The sequence below is a fragment of the Coturnix japonica genome, chromosome 14, assembly GCF_054131305.1.
Source record: "Coturnix japonica strain WE chromosome 14, WE-NBRP24, whole genome shotgun sequence".
Classification (NCBI taxonomy): Eukaryota; Metazoa; Chordata; class Aves; order Galliformes; family Phasianidae; genus Coturnix; species Coturnix japonica.
Genome location: NC_140676.1, coordinates 14,415,827 through 14,437,617, shown reverse-complemented (window position 1 = coordinate 14,437,617; position 21,791 = coordinate 14,415,827). Strand labels below are relative to the sequence as shown.

General features: G+C 42.6%; 2 protein-coding genes across 13 annotated transcripts in view; both read left to right on the top strand.

Annotated features, from left to right (window-relative positions):
- ICE2 (interactor of little elongation complex ELL subunit 2) overlaps positions 1-5,998 on the top strand; it is a 37,064-nt gene extending 31,066 nt beyond the window's left edge. For 3 of the 9 annotated variants that reach the window (XM_085515019.1, XM_085515026.1, XM_085515030.1), the window contains exons 16-18: positions 537-599; positions 705-766; positions 5,940-5,998. In XM_085515019.1, the coding sequence (XP_085371145.1) occupies positions 537-599; positions 705-743 (102 nt within the window). In that variant the 3' untranslated portion in view covers positions 744-766; positions 5,940-5,998. Of the gene's footprint in view, positions 1-529; positions 600-704; positions 767-5,939 lie in introns of those variants that run through there. The other 6 variants (XR_014934195.1, XR_014934194.1, XR_014934190.1 and 3 more) reach the window with 5 other exon arrangements.
- On the top strand, positions 498-21,358 carry ANXA2 (annexin A2). Of its 4 annotated transcripts, none has more exons than XM_015872515.3 (14): positions 498-599; positions 708-766; positions 5,940-5,998; positions 8,864-8,963; positions 12,148-12,242; positions 14,760-14,873; positions 16,152-16,242; positions 16,967-17,046; positions 17,350-17,409; positions 17,745-17,838; positions 18,204-18,299; positions 19,300-19,358; positions 20,032-20,154; positions 21,026-21,358. In XM_015872515.3, the coding sequence occupies exons 3-14, from the start codon at positions 5,951-5,953 to the stop codon at positions 21,083-21,085; spliced, it is 1,020 nt and encodes a 339-aa protein (XP_015728001.1). In that variant the 5' UTR covers positions 498-599; positions 708-766; positions 5,940-5,950; the 3' UTR covers positions 21,086-21,358. The 4 variants fall into 4 exon arrangements, with proteins under 4 accessions (XP_015728001.1, XP_015728000.1, XP_015727999.1 ...); XM_015872514.3 differs by having other exon boundaries at positions 705-766; XM_015872513.3 differs by lacking the exons at positions 498-599; positions 708-766 and adding an exon at positions 2,655-2,702.
- Positions 21,359-21,791: the final 433 nt, after the last annotated feature.

The following is a 21,791-nucleotide window of genomic DNA, read 5'->3' as shown; positions in this document are numbered from 1 at the left end:
GGGGCTGCAGGGACTAAGAGCAAGTAAAAGCCTTTCCTGGCACCGCCTGACTTACAGGCCAGTTGTTGCTTGTTTCTTCCAATTAAACATCTGGGCTTGTGATAAGCGCACTCCTCCTCCCAGCCTTCCATCCAGCCTAATGCTAACTGTAGTTATGCTAATGTAGTGCTAAGCAGCAGTGGCTGTGGATCAGAACCCGTTGAGATTTACCCTCCAAGCTTTGAGGTAAATGTTTAGAAATGACCTGTGTGGCTTACAAGCTAATACCTCATTTTAAAAAGTGATTCAGGCACTTGGCTGCTCTTGTCCCATTGAATTAATTTCCTTTCCCTGTTTGGCAGATAGCAGCTCTTTCCTATTTGTGCAGTTTGACCGCTGCCTTCTTTTCAGCTGACTGATTTTGCAGAGCGTGTTTCACAAAGAAGAGAGGAATGTGTAGTATTTCCATGGGCAGGGTCACCAGCCTTTGGGTATTAGGAGGTGGTTGGTTGCTGGCCAGAAACACTGATATCTTTTCTGTTCTTCATACTGCTTAGATTCTCCAGCTGGTACAAGTACCTCTGATGTCAGTTGACCTACATAAGCAGAGACCAATTCAGGTAATGTATTGTGATGTAAATATAATGTTCATATCTTCATGAATGTAAATGCAGTTACTCTTTTTCCTTATTGTTTTGTTGTGTTGTTTTTTTTAATCGCTGCAGCAGCCCCTGAAGCCTGTGGAAGTTCAGACAAGTTGCTGAATGTGAGACTGTTTAAAGCTGAGGTGAGTCTGTGATTCCATGATTGAATAACTGACTGTTTAGCTGGGTATTACAGCCAATGTGTCCGTGCTCTTTCCAAAGCTGTTGGAATTGTGGGAAAATCTTTTTGTGCTGTACTTAATATGTAGCTAGACCAATAAATGTTCACCTGCTATCAGAGTCTCTTCAACCTGTTCATGTGATGATCTAGTTAACCGAAATTAATGGTACTGTATAGCTTATTTTTAGAAGTATTGAGTGATTAAAAATAGAACAGTGTTCTAAGGAAGTCGAGTAGTCTCATTAGGAGAGGCTGCAGTACAGGACAGAAAGGTAAATGGGCCTTCTGTTAAGAGTTATGTGCTTTTTGAGATTGGATGATTTGTTAATATGTGGCTTGGGAGATTTGATACAATAATGCAACACGTGCTGCACGTTGGCAATATGTTTATTATGTGGAAATAATCTTTTTTCTAGCTGAGGGTGTTCTGCTTATGTTTTTCTGCTGCTTTGCTCTGAGAATGTTTGACCGCCCAAACTATCCCTGAGGGACTGTGCAGCCATTAGTAAGGACATTGGCTGTCTGGCATCTGCTCAGCTGCTCATCCCTATTTAAATCCCCCAGTGAATATTGCAGCAGAGCGGCTGTTACTTCTAGGACTGTATCTTTCATCTGTGAATCACCTTGCCAAGTCTCCAGTGGTTCTTCTAAGAAACCTGAGAGGAGGGGGAATTGTGTGTTGAACTGCTGGTGACAGCCTGGTGGAACTGGGATGCCCAGGAATCAATTTTTAAAGCAGATCTGTGGCCTCCCCAAAAGCAAAAACCTCCTGAGCAAAGCGAATGCAGTGCTTGCAGTGATGTGCTCTGACAAAACACTGTGCCACAATGAGCCTTTTCCAATGGTGGTCCTCCGTGTCTCATGTTCTTTTACTCAGAACTCTTAACATGATATTCCCATTCTGCACTGACTGGTTGGTGCATCCACTCCTTTGCTCTGTCCCTGTGTTCAAAGCCCAGCATAAGGCCTCTTCCCTTCTGAACCTCCCATCTTGCTTCATCCCAGTAGTTACTGGTTTCTTTGACCCATAGCCCGTGTTCTGTCTCTGGTGCTCCCCTGCTCTTATCACTGTTGTTCTTATAGCCAAGCCAAATGCTTTCTAGAAATGTATTTTTTCTTTTTTAACTGTATCTTGTTTTTTCTGACCGCTCTCACATCTGTGCCTTGGCAGTTTAATTTTCGCTCATTAGAGTAGCATGACTTAGGCTTTTTTTCTCCTTTGTTTCCTTTGTTGCCCCCCTTCTTCTGGGTGTGGTTTACTACGTTAGGGCCGAGTTGTGCACCCGTGAGCCTGGGGCAGAGGTTGTTTCTCCCTGGCTTCTCGTGTGCACGGCGCTCAGACTTCCTGTACTCCGGGCTTTACACGCTGAGCTCTGAAGGCTGTTCATTCAATAATGTTGCTCCTAATGGGGTATCCCCGCAGCTGCATGGAGCGTGGGCCGGGCTGTGGCCGCCCGATTTGCTGCGTCTCGCTGGCAGCGCGGGGCTCTGCATTTGGCTGTAGCTGACGTGTCGGGCCTCAGTGCCGCAGCGGTTCTGCCCTACCTGCCAGCCTGACCCGCCGCAGTAGGGCTGCTCCGGGGCAGCCCGCACGGGGGCCGTGGGGGCGGTGCGGGATCCCTGCGCCCTGCCCTGCTCCGGGCGGCGCCCTTAGGGCGGCCCCAGGGCCGGCTGCGGCCCCGCGAGGCGCGGAACGACCGCCCCTGCCCTGCCCTCGCCCACCCCGTCCCTTGGCCCTTTCTGCTCTCGCGGAGGGCGCGGCCGGGTGAGTCAGCGCCGCGGGTGGGGGCTCCGGGGCGGGGAGTGCCCGCCCGACCCTACAAAACCCCTCCCGCGCCGCTGCCGGCCCCAGCCGCCGCCGGAGCCGCCGCTAGAGCCGCTTTGCCCGCCCCGGCCAGGTGAGCCCCGGGGCTGCCAGCGCGGCACGGAACGGGGCAGGACCGGAGGGTGGGAGCCTGGGGGTACAGCGGGGGGAACGGAGCGGAGCGGGCGCTGCCCGGCAGCGGAGAGGAGCGGGGCGGTGGTTGGGTGCGTCCGCCCCGTTCCTCTTCTCCTGCGGCTTCGCCCGCTCGGTGATGTCCCGTGGGCGGCTTCGCGCGGGGTCGGCGGGGCTGAGCCGGGAGCCCCGTGTGCCCCGCGACCGGGGGTGCGGCAGTGCCCGGGTAAGAGGAACCGTCCCGTACGTCGGGCTTCCCCAAAAGCCTTCCTGCGAAGGCGCCTAACGGTTCTGCAGGAGTAGCGGTGGGGCCGTAAATTCCACCCCGAAACTTCGCTTGCCGCTTAAAGGCCGCGTTCGTGCGAAGCTGCGGTGAAGGCGGCCTCGGGGAAGCCCCCCAGTCCGGCGGGATGCGCTCAGCCCTGGGCAGCCGCCCTTCTCTGCCCCAGGGCGCTGCCGGCGCCCCGCAGCCCGAGGGCGCAGCCCTTGCACGGGGCGGGGCCGGGCTCCCCCCGGGTTTCCCCCGCCCACGACGGCAGCGCCCGGTTCGGGCGTGGTGCTCCGGCCAGGCTCGCAGCGGAGGTTCTTCTGGGGGCTGCTGCCCGCCTGAGTCAACCCTGGTGCGTTTCCTCCTGCCTGAGCCGGATTGCAGAGGAGCGGAGCCCTTTATTTCAGCTGCAGGAATAGCGAAATGCTCTCGGGGATCTCAGGATCTCGCTCATAGTGGGCTTCGTTCCTTTTACCTTAGCTGTTCTGATGTTCATAGTCAAATGCTATATCTGCACACGGATTTATTGAGCCTGGTGTGAAAGTTGAGAGTTAGAGGATCTTTTGGGTCCTCTGTTGACTGATCCCTCTGCAGTTCTTCTGTAGCAGCTGCCTGTGATAAGCAACCCCAGTGCGTGTGGTTTGCATTACCGTGGAATCATTTCCATTGGTGGAAAGTTCTTCCCATAAAACATCAGAAATTGAATAACTTGAATTCCAAGAAATAAAGGCCCTTATTTATGTGCATGCACAGCATCTTCTTGGAATGGTACATCTCCTGGGCTGTTAGCGGTGTCTGTGGAATAGAGCAGTTCAAGAAGGTTTATGGTGGTGTGGCTGAATGGTTTCCAAGATCCTTTTCTTTAAAGCTAGTCTTTCTCTGCATAGTGCCTTTGGATGTCCTGCTAAACCTTACAGCACGCCCTGCAGGGAGAGGGCCTGACCCATTGGTGCCAGCAGCCAGCAGCATACAATGAATGATTTTGAGTCTCTAATTCATTTACACTGAGGCATTTACACAGAGCTCCTCCCTGCTGCGTCCCCTCCGTTGCCAGACTTCGCCCTGGTTTGGAGGCCTGACACAAATGTGTTCTGAGTTAAAGTTTCCATTCTCTCATTCTGGGGATGCCGTTTCCTTGGCTCATGGTATGGGAACACCCTTTGCCCAGTTTCTGTCTTCTTCAAATGATAGCTCTGCTTATTGAGCAATGTTGTTTGTGTGTACCTGGCACATCTTTCCTCCATGAATCACGGTGGGTGTTGTGTTGTTTGTTTTTCTCCTCTAGCTTTGTGTACCTGCACTGTCCCTGGCCACCAAGATCCAGAGCTGCTGCTATGTGCTATGTATGCTCTGCTGTCACCAAACAGCTGAGGGAACGAGACAGTGATGTAAGAGTAGGCTTTAAGTTGGAGATTGCTGGCAGTGGTGGGGGTCTGGGCTCAAAACAGTCATCTCCTTGAGTAGAATAACATAATTGTGCTTCAGAATTGCATAGTTTGATTTTAGGAGTAAAACCAATTGTAGAAACTTGCCTTGAGGTTTTAAAGTGTCAGTTTACATTAGGAGGGCAGATGTTGATTGTTTCCAGTGTGAGGAAGAACAAGTTAGTGCACGTATTTTCTATTTACATGCTCAAACCCAACCAGAACTTGTCCAAACGGCATCAGATTCAGTTCTCATGTACGATGGCATTACAGAGCAGGGTGTGACAAACCATGCATTTGCTCTGACTAAAGCTCTCTCTGCAGTTTCTTGCAGAAATGCATTTTGTCTTTTGCCAAGGTGCTTCTGAGGATTGGCCGGTTGCTATAGCACTGTTGTGTGCTGATGGCACAAACCTTCCAGCTCCAGCCCTACGTGAGGGTGTGATCGTTCTGTTCTTGGAAGCCGTTCAAGTGCTTTGTTCCAACAAGCCCAATTCAATGTGGTTTCTGATTGACTTAGAAATAGGAGTCTTGCGAAAAGCTTTGAGGACGATTATACTGCAATCACTTTGCTTCTGTTTTCACTGGCGGTTTGTAGGTCTTTGTAACAAGGAATGCTAAAGGACTGGAACTGCTCATCCCTGGTACCGGTTGTAAAGCTGTCAGAGTACAAAGGTCTCATTGTTAGGCACTTCATTTTATTAACATAAACACGAAGAATTTCACAACGCTGGAATATGCCGTCCATCTCTAACCAGTGTCATTGTGCCAACAGCAGGTAGCAGCTTCTTGCTGTTTCTGCTGCCTATCTTTAAAAGGCCGTGCTGGAGTTTGGCATTGAAGAGTACTTATGTATTTAATTTCTTAAATTATTTATCTCATTGAAGTAAATTGCAATATGGAAATATGATGGGCAGTCTGAGTGGAAGAATTAGTGAGCTGAGTTTAAGGGTCTACAGTAAGTCATTTACATACAGCCTTTGGCTTCTAATCTTTGGCAAACAGAGAGTCCTTTTCAGCAATACAGCACTGCAGCACTGGCAAAGCTCCCTGACCAGAAAGCAGAGCTGAAAAAAAGCACAGTGCTGTAAAGTGCATTTATCAAATTGATTTTGGTTTTACAGTGTGAATAATTTGTCTTAGGGTTATTATTTTTTTCCCTAATTTTCTTTGCATACCTTAGCAAGATGTAGTGAGTTCCAGGGAAGTGGCCAAGTGATACTATTTTATGTTGCAAGGTGTTACAGTAGCTGTCAGAGTCTGTGTTACCTAGCATCTAATGACCATGTTACCAATGGGTGTATGCAGACTGGCCCTGGTCAGAATGAACACCTTTCACTTGTATTATTAATGGCACTGTGGTTTGGAAACACTTAAATCAGCTTTCTTGCTTGCAATTAGCAGACTCATTGGATTGTGTTGGTTTCAGTGATGCGGTGCTTCAGGACTGCATTGCTTGCGACTGTAACTGTAAATATGTTCATGTCTGCTTGTTTCTCTCCTCCAGATCCTGTCAAGATGTCTACTGTCCATGAAATTTTAAGCAAGCTCAGCCTGGAAGGAGATGTAAGTATTATTATTCAAACCAGAGAAGTTTGTTTTACTTACATGCAATATCTTCCTTTATAGGATTTTCTTCCAGCAGTAGTGCTGAGCTGTACAATTTACAGGATTCCACACATTTCTTCTACTTAATCTTATCTTGACTAAAAGCTTAGTTAGCAATGGTCTGCTTTCAGCCAGAAAGCTGCCATAAACCATCCATAGGGAAGTTGTGTGAGCTGACAAGATCTAATGACAACTCAACCAACTGACCAGCAGCATGAGCAATATTCATGTGCTAAAGGCCATATGGAGGAGACCAGAGAGCAAACTGGCTGCCTAGTTTGGTCATTCATGTTCTATTTTGAAAAGCCTACAGAATCCTGGTGTTGGTTGCGTATTTTGCACCACATCTCCACTTGCTCAGTAGTTCTGTCAAAATACAGGAAAGCCACACTTTGATTTCTTGTATTGCAACATCGATGTGAGGTTACCAGTGCATTGTGAAGATATTGTGTCATCAAACTGTGGTTCTGCAGTTGATAGTGAAGAGGAAGTGAATCTGATCTATGCATCATTTCATTGGCTGCTTACAAGCTTACTGCAATTGTGAATTTTACAGCCAATAAATGCAGACCTGAACATGACACAAGCAAACTTTTTGGCTGTTTTTGCTGCATGTGAAATAAGTTACTTGTGAAATTAATTATATATGATCTCTGCAAAAGCACAATGGACAAGAACTGAGTACTGCACTGTAGGTAAGTAGCAAAGCTGATTTTGTACTGCAAAAGTAGTTAACTTCAGATTTCTTGTCAATTTCTGTTTACATGGGGAGTTTCTTTTGGGATATTTTAGCACTGTGTTAGTGGTAGATCTGTTTCTTCTGTGAGTAATTGGTAAAAGTCAAACCTGAGTACTGCTGCATCAGCATTTTCATCACAGATTTTGCCATAGAGTCTAAGAGATAACATGGAACACGTCTGTTCTGTAGGGCCTAAGCTGGAAGCCAGAGCTGAGTAGCTAGTTCACATAAACGATTTGCCCAGTTCCCCTGTGCAACGATACAGCTTGTAAACTAATGTTAAACACAAAAATTCAGCCACTCTTTTTCTCAAAACAGTTTTTTAACCTTGATGGTATAGAACGGTCCCAGCTGATCCCTGTATTGGTGATAAAAATCACTTTAAAGAGTCAAACATCTTTGTGGATGCTGGATTTAGAGACAGTCCATTTACTGGTGGAGCAGCCTAAGGTTTCTCTGCCTTGTCTGTATGTATGTACATGGCACTTGCTGGGTCTTTTGACTGCTGAATCTAACTGGTTACATACTGTGTGGAGGGACACATGGGAGCTCTGACTGGCCCCAAGACAGCTCTCAGATAGCAAATACGCTGCTCTGTGTTTTTTCCGTGTGTGATATGGTCTTGCAGTAAAATACTTTGTCTAAATGACTCAGAATAAGTGGAATGAGAGACATCCAACTTTGGCGAAGCTCACCAGGTTGCATATATCAGGTTATCCAGCAGTGGTTAAACAGAAGTGCCACATGGCTGTGTGTACTGATGGGCTTTGGAATCCTTCAGGCACCCAGATTTCTCTGAGACAAGAAAGTACAGTGGCTGCTGCCAGAGGAATCTGGTCCAGATGCTGTGACCTCTACAGGACAGCATCAAATGTACCAAGAAAAAAAAAAAAACAAAAAACACTTAGAATTTCTGAGTTAAAACTTATTTTACCAATTCAGGTGTAAAAAGATCCTCCAGATACATTAAGGTAACTTAGCACTGTTTATAAACCCTGGTTTCTGTTGGATTTAGGGACTGAAACAAATGTTTCCAGGGATCCTTACCAAAAAGCTTAGTCATTGGTTCATGAGGGAAACAGCCATGGTAACCTCAGATGTTAGTCACTATGTATCTCTGCTGCAGTTTTAAGTCTGGAATTGGACTCACCATCTTCCTCTGCTGCTGGTGTGAAAATCCATGGTTTAGCTTAACCTGCCCATGGGAGGTGATGTGAGCTGACGTTGATACTTGCAGCAAAGCAGCTGAGAAGATTTCAACTTGTATACTATTGACCTCCTGTTAGAAGCTATAATCCTCAGGAAGCACAGTCATGAACAGCTGATACAATCTGGTAACTTACAAAGCATTCCAGCTGTTGGCTTGGTACCTAAATGTCCTCGTATTCTTAGCAGTGGTAATTTTGAAATGTCATTTCGCTTTGTTAGCCTCATGCTGGTTAAACCAAGTCATCTGAGGCATGGACTTTGAGAAGGAGATGGTAAATAGCTTATGCGTTATGGAATCATAGGTTTGAAAAGATTTGGTCTTGCATCTAAATTCTGTGAGACAGAGCATGAAACTTGTTCTGACTTGTTAATTGTTAAGCTTCCATCTCCCCTCCTTTTTTTTAATTCAATCTTTAATTTGTATAATTGTACCTTGAAATCTGAAATAAAAAGTTGGCTTCAAATCTGAAATATTTCAGACTTAATGCTGCAGGTGCTTAAACTGTTGCTGAATTAGCTTTTTGTAAGCAATTTCCTTCTCTAGCCTGAAAGCACCAAACCTGAGAAAATAAGGATTTAGTGAATACATTTGGAATGCATTGGATTTTTGCTGCACTCATGTATGATATCAGTTTGTACAGATTCTTTTTTAAAATAAGCATGTCTCTGAGTGGACTTATGGACAATGCACACCTGGGTAGCAGAGTTTGGTAGCAGAATTCTATCTTCATAAATACCCAATAGTAGTTATTGCATTTAAGAGTGTGAGTAAATTGCAGCACATATTAACTGCAGCAAGAACAGATTGCATTTACATAATTTAACTTTGGGGCTTTTTCTTCCCCCCCTCTTCCCTTCTTTGTTTTCCCCCCTAGCATTCTCTCCCTCCAAGTGCATATGCTACAGTTAAGGCTTACTCAAACTTTGATGCTGACCGGGATGCTGCAGCCCTGGAAACAGCCATCAAGACCAAAGGTGAGGAACATGGGCTTTGGCTTTGACTCTGTTTTTTAAGTTAGAATACTAGCATGCAAATAAAAAGTACAGTGTCTGATAACCACCATGTTAATGTCCTTCATCTGGCTACCTGTTTTAGGACTTCCAATTGCACTAATTTTTATTTATTTATTTATTTTTTCTGCCACTGGAAATGAAGTGGCAGCTTCTGTGGCAGCACTTTGAGACCAAGCTCTGAACAACTGGTTTCTAAGGGATTATTGGATTGGATGCTTCTCCTTCCTTCCATCTGAACAGGGATAGTTTGAACACTTTTCTACTGTGTTTTGAATGGAATGCTTGTACATCTTGCATTGTTGTAGAGATTATTGTTTCTATAGAAACAACAGAATCTAGTTTCTGAAATGATCTGTCAGTATTCCAGCAGTAGGGCAATGTGGGAGCTCCCCACTTCCCAGAGCCAGGTAGGCTGGTGGCATCTCATGTCTGTGCCAGTATCCACCACTTGCACTGATTGATAGGAGACCAAAATGGGGTGTGGGAGGCGCAGTCCTGTGGAAAAGCCTGGCATGCTGATACAAGCAGGTGTACAGGGAACATGAACTACAGCTCCCGAGTGGTAGCACCTTGTTGGTGCTCCTAGGGCATGATCCTTGACCCTCGTCCTCCTATAAACACAGACAGGATGTGCCAGGCTTTCCAGACTTTCTCCAGACCAGAGAAGCAACAGCTGGGCCCAGCTGGACCTGCCAAGTCTGTTGCCTACAATTCAGGAGACAGAGAAATTTAAAAGCCAAACTGTTTCTCATCAGGAAGAAATGCCAAGTCAGTGCCAACAAAGCACATGTCTGACTTGCTACAAAATGTGAAATTGCCCCTCCCTAATAAGCATGGATTCCATTCACAGGATTTCTTTTATTTAACTGGAAACAACTCTTGCATGCTCGTTAAAGTAGGTTAAATTCTGGTTTTTAATCAATTCATGGTCTGCTATTAAAAGTCTTTTTATAAGAGAGGAGTAAAGTTTACTGTGTTTGGCAGAAAATTCTTTAATGTTTTTTAAAGCGAGCAACAATGTCCATTCTTGTTACTCATCGATAGAAATACACTGATGAAGCCTACCCTGAAACTTCCAGAGATTTTAGTGAACAGCAAAGAAAAATGTTTGAGCAGCTCAACTGCTTCACCCCGCCTCAGCAGATGTGAGTCAGCATCCTGTCCATGCAGCATGATTCCCAAGCGTGCAGGGCAAGCACTCATTTTCCATGAAATGCCAGAGCAATGCATTAGCTCATGTTTCCATCCTCAAAGCATTTGAATTAGAAACTTGGATGTGGTCATTTGCGGGATGCTAATCTATCACAATTGTCATAAGAATTGAAAATGTCATTTGCAAAGTGTGGTTTAAATTTAAAACTCATTAAAACGCCTTAAGAGATGGCTCTATGCTGTAGCCTGCTTAAGGGCTGAAAAGTTCTGTGTGTGTGTGTTTGTATGTATGTGTGCATGGCTGTTGCCAGACTAGGAGAGTTTGCTTTCATTTCCGAAAGAAGAACACTTTAAAACACACTAGCAGTGGATCATGGCTAAGTGTACAGTCAGCATGTTTTCAAACCAGAATTTCTAACTAAGACATGTGATGCTTTCCAGAGCTTTGTCGTTTGCAGGCTGAGCTTGTGCGAATAAGAACACAGATGTAGGTCTGCCTCAGTAGGAGCTAAGGTCACAGAGGACAGTATTTCATCACGAAAAATGTTGGCAAGAGGGAGAAATAAGTCTGAATATTTTGGACTTGACTCCTTGTTGCATATTCTGTGGCTAAAAGTCTTGTTGTATGCAGGTCACTCTGAAAGTAATGCTTCCTATTTCTTTCCATGAAAACCAGAACAAAGAGCACAACAACACTATTTGATGGAGCAAACTCTGAGCTACAGAACACTCTTTTTTGGCATTGTCACCACTATTAGCTGTGCATTTTTGCCAGCAATGAACAAGAACCTCCATGCTGCACTCGTAAAAATCTGCATGGCCGTCTGAAATGTGGCTCATCTTTCAAGTTGCTGTACTACTGCTGGAATACAGCACCGCTGTGCTCACATCCACTCTTTGGTCTCTATACACATTCAGCAAGTGTCAATGAATGTCAACAGGTGCCATATTTTCCCCACTTGGAGGATTTCAGTTCCAAACCTCTGCTTCGTCTGCACTTCCATGTCAGACACCATTCTGTTGGACTGCCCTCCTGCTGCCATCTGTTGTATGGCAACAAAATGGAGTATTGGTGGGAAGGTTCAGCCTCTACTGCCACACCACCAACATCCGCCTCTGATCTCATGAGCCAACACAGTAGAACAGGAGGCATTACTTTCAGAGCAGCCCTCATATATCTGCTATGGTTGCCTCTGTTAGTAAGGAATATAAGTGTAGATTGGTTCTGGAGTGGATCTGAGACCTGCCAGTTGTTGCTGATCCATTCCTTACTTTCTGGTTTCTGTTAAAGAATTATTTTATACAAATGTAAAAGAAGCCATTTGATGTGTTTGATGTAGTAAATACAGATACCCAAATCAAAACTCTGGGCGTGGTAGAGCATCTATGTTAGAACCACCTATTGTCTTCAAAGTCTGGCCTGCAATTCACTGTGTAAAAATAAGGACAAAAAAATCCAAACCAGCGTGCAAAAAGCCAACAAAAACCAACCCACAACAAACCCTCCTGTTACATTCTGAGTGAACACAGTGTACTCTTTTACTTTCCCTTATTTATATCTAGAGTATTAGTTAAGTGACGGGAGGTGAATTAGAAAACATAGCTGCTTTATTAAGAAGCCTTAACTGAAAACACTCAGATGAAAGGATGGGTTTTAATTAGTTCATGTTTGTGTCAGTTTTAAAGCATCTCTTCTTGAGCAGGTTTCTTTGCAGAGTATTACTGAGCACAAGTGAAGCAGGAAACAGAAGCAGCAAAGCAGATCATGGATGAGACTTTGTTGATGCCTGTTCATGCATGTGCACACAAAGATCTTCATTGCATTGAAAACTGGGGCTGTCTTCATGGCCAGGACATTACACATCCCAACTAATAATATTAGAGCAGTTGAGCTCTGCTCCAGTCTGTGCATATGCTGTGTTTTGAGTGTCAGAGAACACAGTAATACAAAGATAAGAGATCTGCTTTAATTCTTTATCTTCCGTCTTTGTAGGTGTGGATGAAGTTACCATCATCAACATCCTGACGAACCGCAGCAATGAACAGAGGCAGGATATTGCCTTTGCCTATCAGAGGAGAACCAAAAAGGTAGTAAAACATACAGAAATAACAATTATTTAATATTTCTCTTGTAGATAGTAAGATTTTCAGGCCCTGTACATCTCACAATTAACTGAATAAATGAGATTGTATTATTCAGCTTACCTTTTCATTGGAAGCTCAGGTGCATTTACTTTGTCCACATCTGTTGAAGATTTCCTAGCACTTACAGAGATCACGATGGGGGACATAGCAGCTAGCTGGCCACTAGACACATTAGTGAAAAGCCACTGTCAGGGAATGCCTCAATTTGAAGGCAGAAGTGGAGAGGAGAGGCTTTGTATTTTTTTATTCATTTATTGTATGGCACCTTAGCATAAGGAGAATATTCTGTTCACAAATGTAGCTTAAATAAGAAAGGACTGCAGTCAGTTGTGCTGAAAGTGCTGTAGACTTGGAACAAAGTTATATACTGAGCTAAACTTATCAGAAATTTGTGCACTCATCTACTGATGGAAAGAAATCTGTAAAGTATTTGCAGCAGTCTGCACAAAGACTCTTTCTGGAAGGCAAGAGATGTTCTCTCGACTTTTGAAGTTGAGAGTCTTAATATAATTTAAGTTTTATACCCACATAGAAGAAGAAATTTGTGTAGAGTTGGGATTATGATGAATACATCTCTTTCAGGTTTGCCAGACCTCAAACGGTAGTCCTCCAATAGCAGCCCAGAATGCACATCCAAATGTAATTCGAAAGTTTGGAAATCACCAGCTTTATGCATGGCTGATGCAGGCACATACATGCAGAAGCACATACCAGTTGGACATATGCATGTGTTCGCGTGTCTGCACCCTGACGGTCACTCTCTCGTGAGCACTGGGGGAGTTTCCCATATAAGCTGGACCCTTATAATGGAGTGTGTCACTCAGAGCTCTGCTAAATGTTTTGCATGACCACAGATTTGCACAGTCAAGAAAATCTACAGCTTCTTTCATCTAAATGTTATCTCTTCCTTTACCTTCTTTTCTTTGCTGCAACCCAAGAGCAAACTGAATTTGTCAAGTATAACAAGTGCCAAAGGATAAGCAAGTACAGAAACAATGGAAATGTGCAGTAGGAACCACCAAGCATTTGAATGATAAGAGAGAAGGAAATGAAATACAAAAAGACATATCTTGAACTAATGTGTGTGTTTCAGGGCAAGTATCTCATGGGTTTCTTTGGCAATGTGTTGTACTAGTCTGCTCATTTTGCTCAATATAGCTGGTTGTTTTGTGTTGTTGAAATAGTTCATCATAACAAAAAGTCACAGGTTGACATCCTTTCTCATTCCTGCGAGTTGAGCTAGAGCTAATGGGAACTACTGATAATCTTGAGGAACAGTTTGATTTGTGAAGTCCTTCCCTATTACCAACATTAATGGAACTACCATTGACTACTGGGGAGTCTGCATTTGTGTCTCACCAAAACTGTGTGTGTGTGTGTAACTTTGGATCCAAATTTGGGTTAGTGTATTAGAATATCTCTTGGGCTAAAGTGCATAGATGTCCAGAGCTCACTATCTTGATTAGTCAGTGTAGTAAGCACATGCAGTGTTCTCTGTAGCACATACATTAATGTTCTGGATTGAGTTGGTGACTTTGGAAGCAAACTAAGTGCCCTGGCCGTTTATCTGCCTGGTATAAACACGTCTGCAGTTTAGCTGAGGTCACTTTCTCCTGCAGTTCTCCCCTGTCCCCAAACTCACAAATTGTACAAATAAAAAGCAGGAGCTCTTTTCTGTATGCTACATACTGACCTTCAGCTTAAGGACAGTAATGGCTTGCAACATAATAAAGCTGGTGCTACCTCTATTGAAGTTACATCTGAACTCATAAAGGATGAAATTCCACTGACTTTATTTGCTGTGTATTTGCATGCATTCTGTTAGGTGAACATGCCTGTTTCTTCCTACAGGATTGACTGACAGTTTTAACAACAGTCATAGGATACACAATTCTGCTTATTTTCTTGAAGTTAGGGATAATTTTTCTGCTTTCAGGGATTGTTGTTTCCCTTCAGACAGCTGTTCAGGAGCTAGACCTTTACAGTGGAAAAACTATGCAGTTTTCCAATTTCTCAGTTAGCATAGGGCTGCAGTGATGGGAAAAACACAAATGATGTGGTGCTACAGGAAAATCTCTGAATGTCTGATGGAGAAGCTCTGACTGCAGGGAGTCAGGCTCAGATCCATCGGTGCTTATTAGATCTAATGAAGTGTCAGTGCTTCAAGACTGGAGCTGAGCTGCTCAGAGTCACTTGGATGTCTCTGCGTCATGCTCCGCAGCACTTTGCCAGCCGCCGGTGAATTTCTTCTTATTTTCAAAGGAGAAGAAAATCTCCATTTGCCCTAGCTTCTTACTTAGGCTTTCACAAAACAAAAGCTCTTTGTGTTCCTTTTCCTTGTCAGCTGTGTAAGAAACACTGTGGCAGACTTGGAGACTTAGAGTGCTACAGGCTAAATTTTCTGGAGATCAGAAGCGAGCTTTAATTTTATTCTTCCATCTTGTCTCCTTTATTTTACAGGAACTTTCTGCAGCACTTAAGTCTGCTCTGTCAGGTCATTTAGAGGCAGTGATCTTGGGCTTGCTGAAGACACCATCACAGTATGATGCCTCTGAACTGAAAGCTGCCATGAAGGTAAATGAGCTTTGAAATATAAATGTTATTCTGGTGTCCCTATCTTAAGAATGAATCTGGTCTTTGTATCCAAGGCTGCAGTTTTCAAGTATATCCACTGTTTGTGGTTTTTATTTGTTTTTGTACCACAGTTTACATATCCATCTACACAGCATTCAGCATCTGAGTGTGAAACAAAAGAAATGCTGGAACCGTGTGATTTTTGAAGTGTTAATTAAATGCTCTTCTTAGGGAAAAAGTGCGGTGAGGAATAACTGATAGGCTGCTATGGCAGATTGCTGCTATCGTTACTGCTCTTAAAAATAACCTACAGGTTTGTAGTACAAAAAGGTGTAAAAGAGCAACTGCTTGCTGGAGCTGTTAAATCCTTGGCTGGCATTTGTAGGTGGAAAAAGCAGCTCCCACTTACTGGGTCATTTTGCTAATTTTGAAAGAACATCCTGTACCAGATCTGCCTCTGCAAAGAATATAAGGAGGAGGAGAATGTGATGGTGAGATATCAAAGCCATTGTGAAGAAACTGCACAGCAGTGACTGAACTTACTGAGTTCAGACCCCTACAGTCACAGGCAAGCGTGGAATAAATGGTTGGTTTAGAAATATCTGCTCTGCTGGCCACTGAAACAAGACTTGGAGCAGTGCTTACGCCAGTGCTCTTGCTTGTGTAAGCAAGTGTATGGCTGGGAGTCTGTATTTATAATCAGCCCTTACATTTCAGCTTCTTTATTAGGTTGATGATTGATAATTAAGAACAAGCATTAAACCGTATCTGCAGGAACTTTAACAAGACAAAGAGCTGATGGATTAATTTGTCCAGTGAAAAATGAGTAGAAAAAATAAAATGCCAGTACTGAGATAGTAGTCCTGTAATTGGAGGCCAAATCCATTCCTCCAGCAACCAGGTGCTGCCCTCTTCTGGTTTAAGTATACGCTATACATAATTTGCTGAAAATCTGATTCTTTTTCTTTTTGCAATTGTTTTACATTTCGTATGTCTAGGATGGCCATATGCATATAGAGTGTATCATTTACAGCCTCTATCCTGAGCTATTGCTTTATTGTAGCCATAGGCATAAAGTATTATGTTCCCTTAGTAAGTCAGATATTCTCATCTCCCAAGCTTAAGTTTATCTTGGTACAGTTCTTAAATTAAAAATTGTCCTTGAATGGTTGGGAAACTGTTAGAGAAAAGATAATGCAATGTCAGCAACGTATTTTGAAACTTTTGAAGTGTGTCTGTGCATTTCTGGCATCTGACTTACCTGTGTATGTATTCCAGGGCCTGGGAACTGACGAAGACACACTTATCGAAATCATTTGCTCACGGACAAATCAGGAACTTTATGAAATTAATAGAGTCTATAGGGAAAGTAAGTTTATTTTGAAAGTTTTGATGCAGTATGTTTGTACATGAAGTTGCTTGGCTATGTTCCCCTTAGTGTTGGTTTGACTGTTCTCAGTTCTGCTGAGGTGTTGGCTGAATCAAAAAGGACAAGCAAAATCAATGTGGTCTTAATGAGGCATACTGGAAAAAAAAAATCTATCAGTAAAGAGAATGTTGCTGCTGCAGATTAGATTGCTGTCAAACAGGAGACAGAAGTGATTTTGTAGCAATGTGGCATGTGATCATTTGAAAAACAAAGATGTTGAGACACATACTGGAATCCCATGCAGGGTTCCTTTGTTTTATAATAACAGTTTCTGTCTTTTTGCATGAAACTTGTAATTGCAATTGTCTAGTTGTAAATCCATGAATGGTGGAGGTCTCGGTGCAGCGGTTTGCAAACAAGCAGTCACTGGTTCAGCTTAAAGCAATATTCCCTTCTTTTCAATACTCAGACTTTCATGTTATTGTTCCACATTTGGCCAACAGGCTTTCATTGCACGGGATCTCCCATGAGTAGCTGATAGCAATGTTCTTTCTTTTGTATGCAAGCATGTGTTTGTTTTCCTTCCCTTCTATATGGGAACTTTTATGGAATTTTATATGGTAGCTGTTTTTTGATGTGCATAAAATGCAGTGATTAACTACTGTGCTTGTAAACAGGTATTTGTGGGATGCCCTTAAATGAAAAAGATTTTTTTGTTTTCTAGTGTACAAAACAGAACTGGAAAAGGACATTATATCAGACACATCTGGTGACTTCCGCAAGCTAATGGTTGCCCTGGCCAAGGTAGATCTGTTCCAGTTCTTCCACTTTCCCTAACATGCCCCCCCCCAATGGGGAGTTCACTGATGATTGCCAGGAAAACAACAGGATTTCTAATTCACCTTTAAATTTTCTTGTATTTTCACTTAAAAATAAATAGATAAAAATTGAAGGGCAATGTATTTTGATGGTGCCACTGTTCATAGCATCCTCATAACGGACAGGAAACATTCCCATGTAGCAAATAGTGACTATGATTAGTGAAAGAAATATAATAAATTGCTTGAAATCTATTAAAGTTCTTAATCTTGCTATTCTCATTTGAAGGGCAAAAGATGTGAAGATACCTCTGTGATTGATTATGAACTGATTGACCAAGATGCTAGGGTAAGTGTTAGTAATGGCCATTACATGTCTTAAGTTGATTAAACTTTGGGGGATATTCAGAACGCAAATACTGTGAAAAGGAAAAGAGTTTATGAAAGCAGATGTGTGTATTTCAGATCTCTCTTGCTTAGCAACATGTGAATGATATCAAGGTATCTGCTGTTTGCAATTCTGATACCATTTTTCATGGGATGCTTACCCACTAGTGTCCCAAATGTGTGTCCTTTTGGGTGTCTCCCACTGACACAGCTCCTGTAGTGCTGTTTTTCAGTAAGGAAATGGTCTGTGTTTGAAATGGCTTTTTGTGTGACTCGTGATTTTCACTCTTTACCCAGGAGCTCTATGATGCTGGTGTCAAGAGAAAGGGAACTGATGTTCCCAAGTGGATCAACATTATGACTGAAAGAAGTGTGCCACATCTGCAGAAAGGTACAATTTAAAAGACAGGTTTGCATTTTATCTCCTGTAAGAAGCAGTAACTCTTTTGTTTCACACGGCTTTCAACTAAGTCTGAAAAGCAATCAAAGAAATGTTATTAGCACACAAGTTGCTAGAATTTTTTAAGTATCCATGGATGTGTATAGATGTCTTTATTTTTACACGTGTGCAACCATGGTATGGTAAACAGCACGTGTTTAATGGTATGTCATGCACACTGAGAAGAAAAATGTTAGAAATCTAGAAAACAGGGCTGCACAATATCTTGAAAGATCCTTTAGCTTTTTATTCTTTTTTTTTACTTTTAACCATTCCTAGTTTGGTTTTGATGGGATCTGCTTTCTTTCTTGTAACAGTGTTTGAAAGGTACAAGAGCTACAGCCCATATGATATGTTGGAGAGCATCAAGAAGGAAGTTAAGGGAGATCTGGAGAATGCCTTCGTTAACCTTGGTGAGTTACCATAAAATAAAGACTGTGTTTAAATAGTGTCTTTTCAGTGCTCTTGCAGTGTGCTGTGATGAAAATAGGCCCAGCTTCCTCTGTACCAGTGGAGAAGGAAACTGGAAGGGCTGGTATTATTGGATCTGCTTATGTATTTCAGGTTCTGAGAGGTATCATATATTAGAAGCCATATATTAACCATATTGCCCCTCTGCAAAATATAAATCTTGCTTTCCAACTGAACATAGAAATGCACATGTTATGTCTTTTGATGTTAGTTTCAGTTTTGTCCAATACTGAAGCTTAATGCTTGTTTCCTCCATATAAAAAAGGCTGGAACTCTCTCTGTGCACATTAATAATTCAACATGGATAGGCTGGAAAGCAAGCAGTGTGTGTGTGAGGAAGGACAGGCTGTGGAGGGTACCATAGGCTAAGAAAAGAGCTAATTTTGCTCTGAGTTCTCTGAATTAAGGGTAAGTCAGGTGGGGAAATAAGGTTGGACTGGCTGCTATTGTGGATGAGATGAGAATACATGGGAAGCTGCCAGGTCTCACAGGATGTTCTTTAAGAGAAGAATCCATTTCAGGCTAAGGGAGAACCAAGCTGAATAAGGCTAGTGCAGAATCAAGACAGCTCAACCTTGAAAAGGACACTTCTCACCTATTAGCATACAATGAACATTTTCAGGAAAAAAAGGTTGTTCATAAAACTGAAAGATGGACTCAAGAGTGAATTGTGTGGAGGAAAGTTTGCCTTCTGAAATTATACTAGCAACAGAGGGCAATGTTTCTCAGACTGCAACCATTCGTGCTTTGATCACAAGTGCAGCCAAACAATTCCTAAATAACAATACAGGTAGAAACAATTTCTCTTTGCCACTTTTTGGGGAAGCGTTTGGTGAATACCTTATTTTGACAGCATACCGTGCCTTTAAAGGGCTCCAAGATTCTGTGTTCTGTTCTTCCATGTGCAGAATGTTTACCCATCTATCATCTCTCTCTCTTCAGTTCAGTGCATTCAGAACAAGCAGCTGTACTTTGCAGACAGACTCTATGATTCCATGAAGGTAAGAGAGATTGTGCATTCTACTCATTACCTTCTAACCATTGTTTCATTAGATTTTTATCCTTTAGATGGTTTTATTGGTTTTATTCATATGATGTGTAAATGGCATGTGGATAAAACAACGATGGCTTTGTATTATTCACAAGCATTCTTTAATAGCTTAGCTCATAGGCTATCTATTAATAAGCATCTGATATATAGAAGTACAGGGGAGAGTCATATAATAATTATCTTCATTAGATCAGTTGATCATAATTACCAAGGTTAGATGCATCTCTTGTAGGTGGACACAAGCTGATTGCAGAAAATCTGTTTATTGAAATGGAAAAATAAATAACTAAAATTGCCTCAAAACATTTTATTGAGAAAAGCTGTGAAAGAGAAATACGTGATTACCATTAACATGAAGACCTGCTGGAGAACCAGAACTGTGGCTTCCAGTCTAAGTAGCTAGATTGGTGTCTAGAAGTTAGTCAAATATCACTGGTGAGAGAGGTACGTTTGTGATCAAAATCCTGGATCACAACAATGACCTTGGTTAGAAGATTTAATTCGTTGTACCTTTTACTGGTGTTACTCAGTTGTCTGTAGTTTGCTGTATGTCCATCACACCGATGACAGCATCCTTTTACATGTTGCATCTATTAAAGTTGTAAATGTCAATGTGCTCACAGGGCAAGGGAACCCGTGACAAGGTCCTGATCAGGATTATGGTCTCCCGCTGTGAGGTTGACATGCTGAAAATTAAGAGTGAATTCAAGAGGAAATATGGAAAATCCCTCTATTATTTCATCCAGGTAACTTCTCAGCATCCTGTATATATTGGTTGTACGGGTCTTCCAAGTCCTTTTCTTTGGATTAATTCCACCATTAAAATTCATGTGAGGTATTTTAGAGGCTGCAATGAAAACAGTAGGTCATTACTACACACAACTGAAAACATGTTTTGCTTTGTTGTCTACCACTGCTACAATTCCTGGCAGCCATCTGACTTATATAGGCAAGCTTTGCCCAATTAGTTGATGTGATATAAACAACAATTCCATTCACCTGCCTCTATCCGCAGACCAAAAGAAAAGAATTGCTCTGGGATTGCTGAATTAACATAGATCTTCTAAATTGTTGCTTCCTTTCATTCCAGTGCCTAAGGAACAGACTTTTATCAAGAGTTATTTTTGTGATATTAGGAAATATTAAACGTTCGGTTTTATTTAATTGGAAGTATATTAAATGAGCTCACACATCTGTTTAAAACCTGATCTTTTACCCACTTTACATCTGCATTAGATGAAGCTGCAGTAAAACCTTCAGTCCAAATCTTTTTCCATAGTAAGATGTCAATATGAAATTATAGGTGAATTTTCAAAACGGCGAATGTGCTGTAAGATTGTTGTGGTGATCAGTGAGAAGGAACAGAATCAAGTCCTTCAGCTTTCCTTTGTTGTCTTGCTTTTCTTCTTTTTTTTTGCATTAAATCTCCCTATGGCCTTGCACGTATGTTGTAAGAATGATAATCATCTCAATTCACACACAAGTAAAACTTGGTCTAGATAGTTTCCTCCGGGCTGTGAAAATCAGTTCAGTCCCACAGGTTTAGAATATAACATATACATCCTCATATTTTGTCGCTGTTTCCTAACATGTATTTTGCATTTTTCCCCTTTATAGCAAGACACAAAAGGTGATTACCAGAGGGCGCTGCTGAACCTGTGCGGTGGAGAGGACTGAAAGCTGTGATGGGGAAATGGAATAGCGGAGACATGCCTATCCTGCTCTTCATATTACTGTAACCCTTGATAATCTCGAGCCGCCGTGCATACCCTGCCCTGCCTCTATACCTGCTGGCAGCGTGCTTCCAGCTGCAGCGCTCTGCTTGGCTCTGCCAAAGCTCCTAACAGCCTGAAGCCAGAGAAACTAACATTCCCCAGAGATAAAGGTTAAACGTGCTTGTGGAGAATGCCTCTTTGTGTAATGTTTCTAATAAAACATAAATAAAACAGATGCATCTCTCTCAGACCTCTATAATCTGAAAAGCTGGTGATCAATTGATGCACACTTGGCTTGTGCCAGCACTTGGGTTGTTTTTCCCTGTCCAGAATAAATTACTTATGGCTGAAACATCACCTTCATCCCTCAAAGCCTTTCCCATTGAATGATGCTTTTTTTAATGAGAAACACAGCCCACTCTTGTGATGGTTTTCTTAAGTGTAACAGCAAAACTCAAGCCTCATCCATGCGTTGTGTCTGTGTAAAACAAGGGCTGGGTGCATTCAAATTGCAAACCCTCCCTTAGGCCGCCCCTTCCTCATCTTGTGACAGTGTTGTTTTTTGCTGTGGTACAAAGGACACATCCAAATGTTGTGGGGAAAAACGTGCTAAAGTTTCCCTCAGACACTGAGTGCTGCACCTGTGCCCTCAGGTGTGCAGGATGATG

Excerpts from the sequence above, each read along its gene's own strand:
- ANXA2 (XM_015872515.3), top strand. The coding sequence starts at position 5,951 with ATGTCTACTGTCCATGAAATTTTAAGCAAGCTCAGCCTGGAAGGAGAT. Across the intron at positions 8,964-12,147 it reads AACAGCCATCAAGACCAAAG|GTGTGGATGAAGTTACCATC; the intron begins GTGAGGAACATG and ends CCGTCTTTGTAG. Across the intron at positions 17,047-17,349 it reads TAATGGTTGCCCTGGCCAAG|GGCAAAAGATGTGAAGATAC; the intron begins GTAGATCTGTTC and ends TCTCATTTGAAG.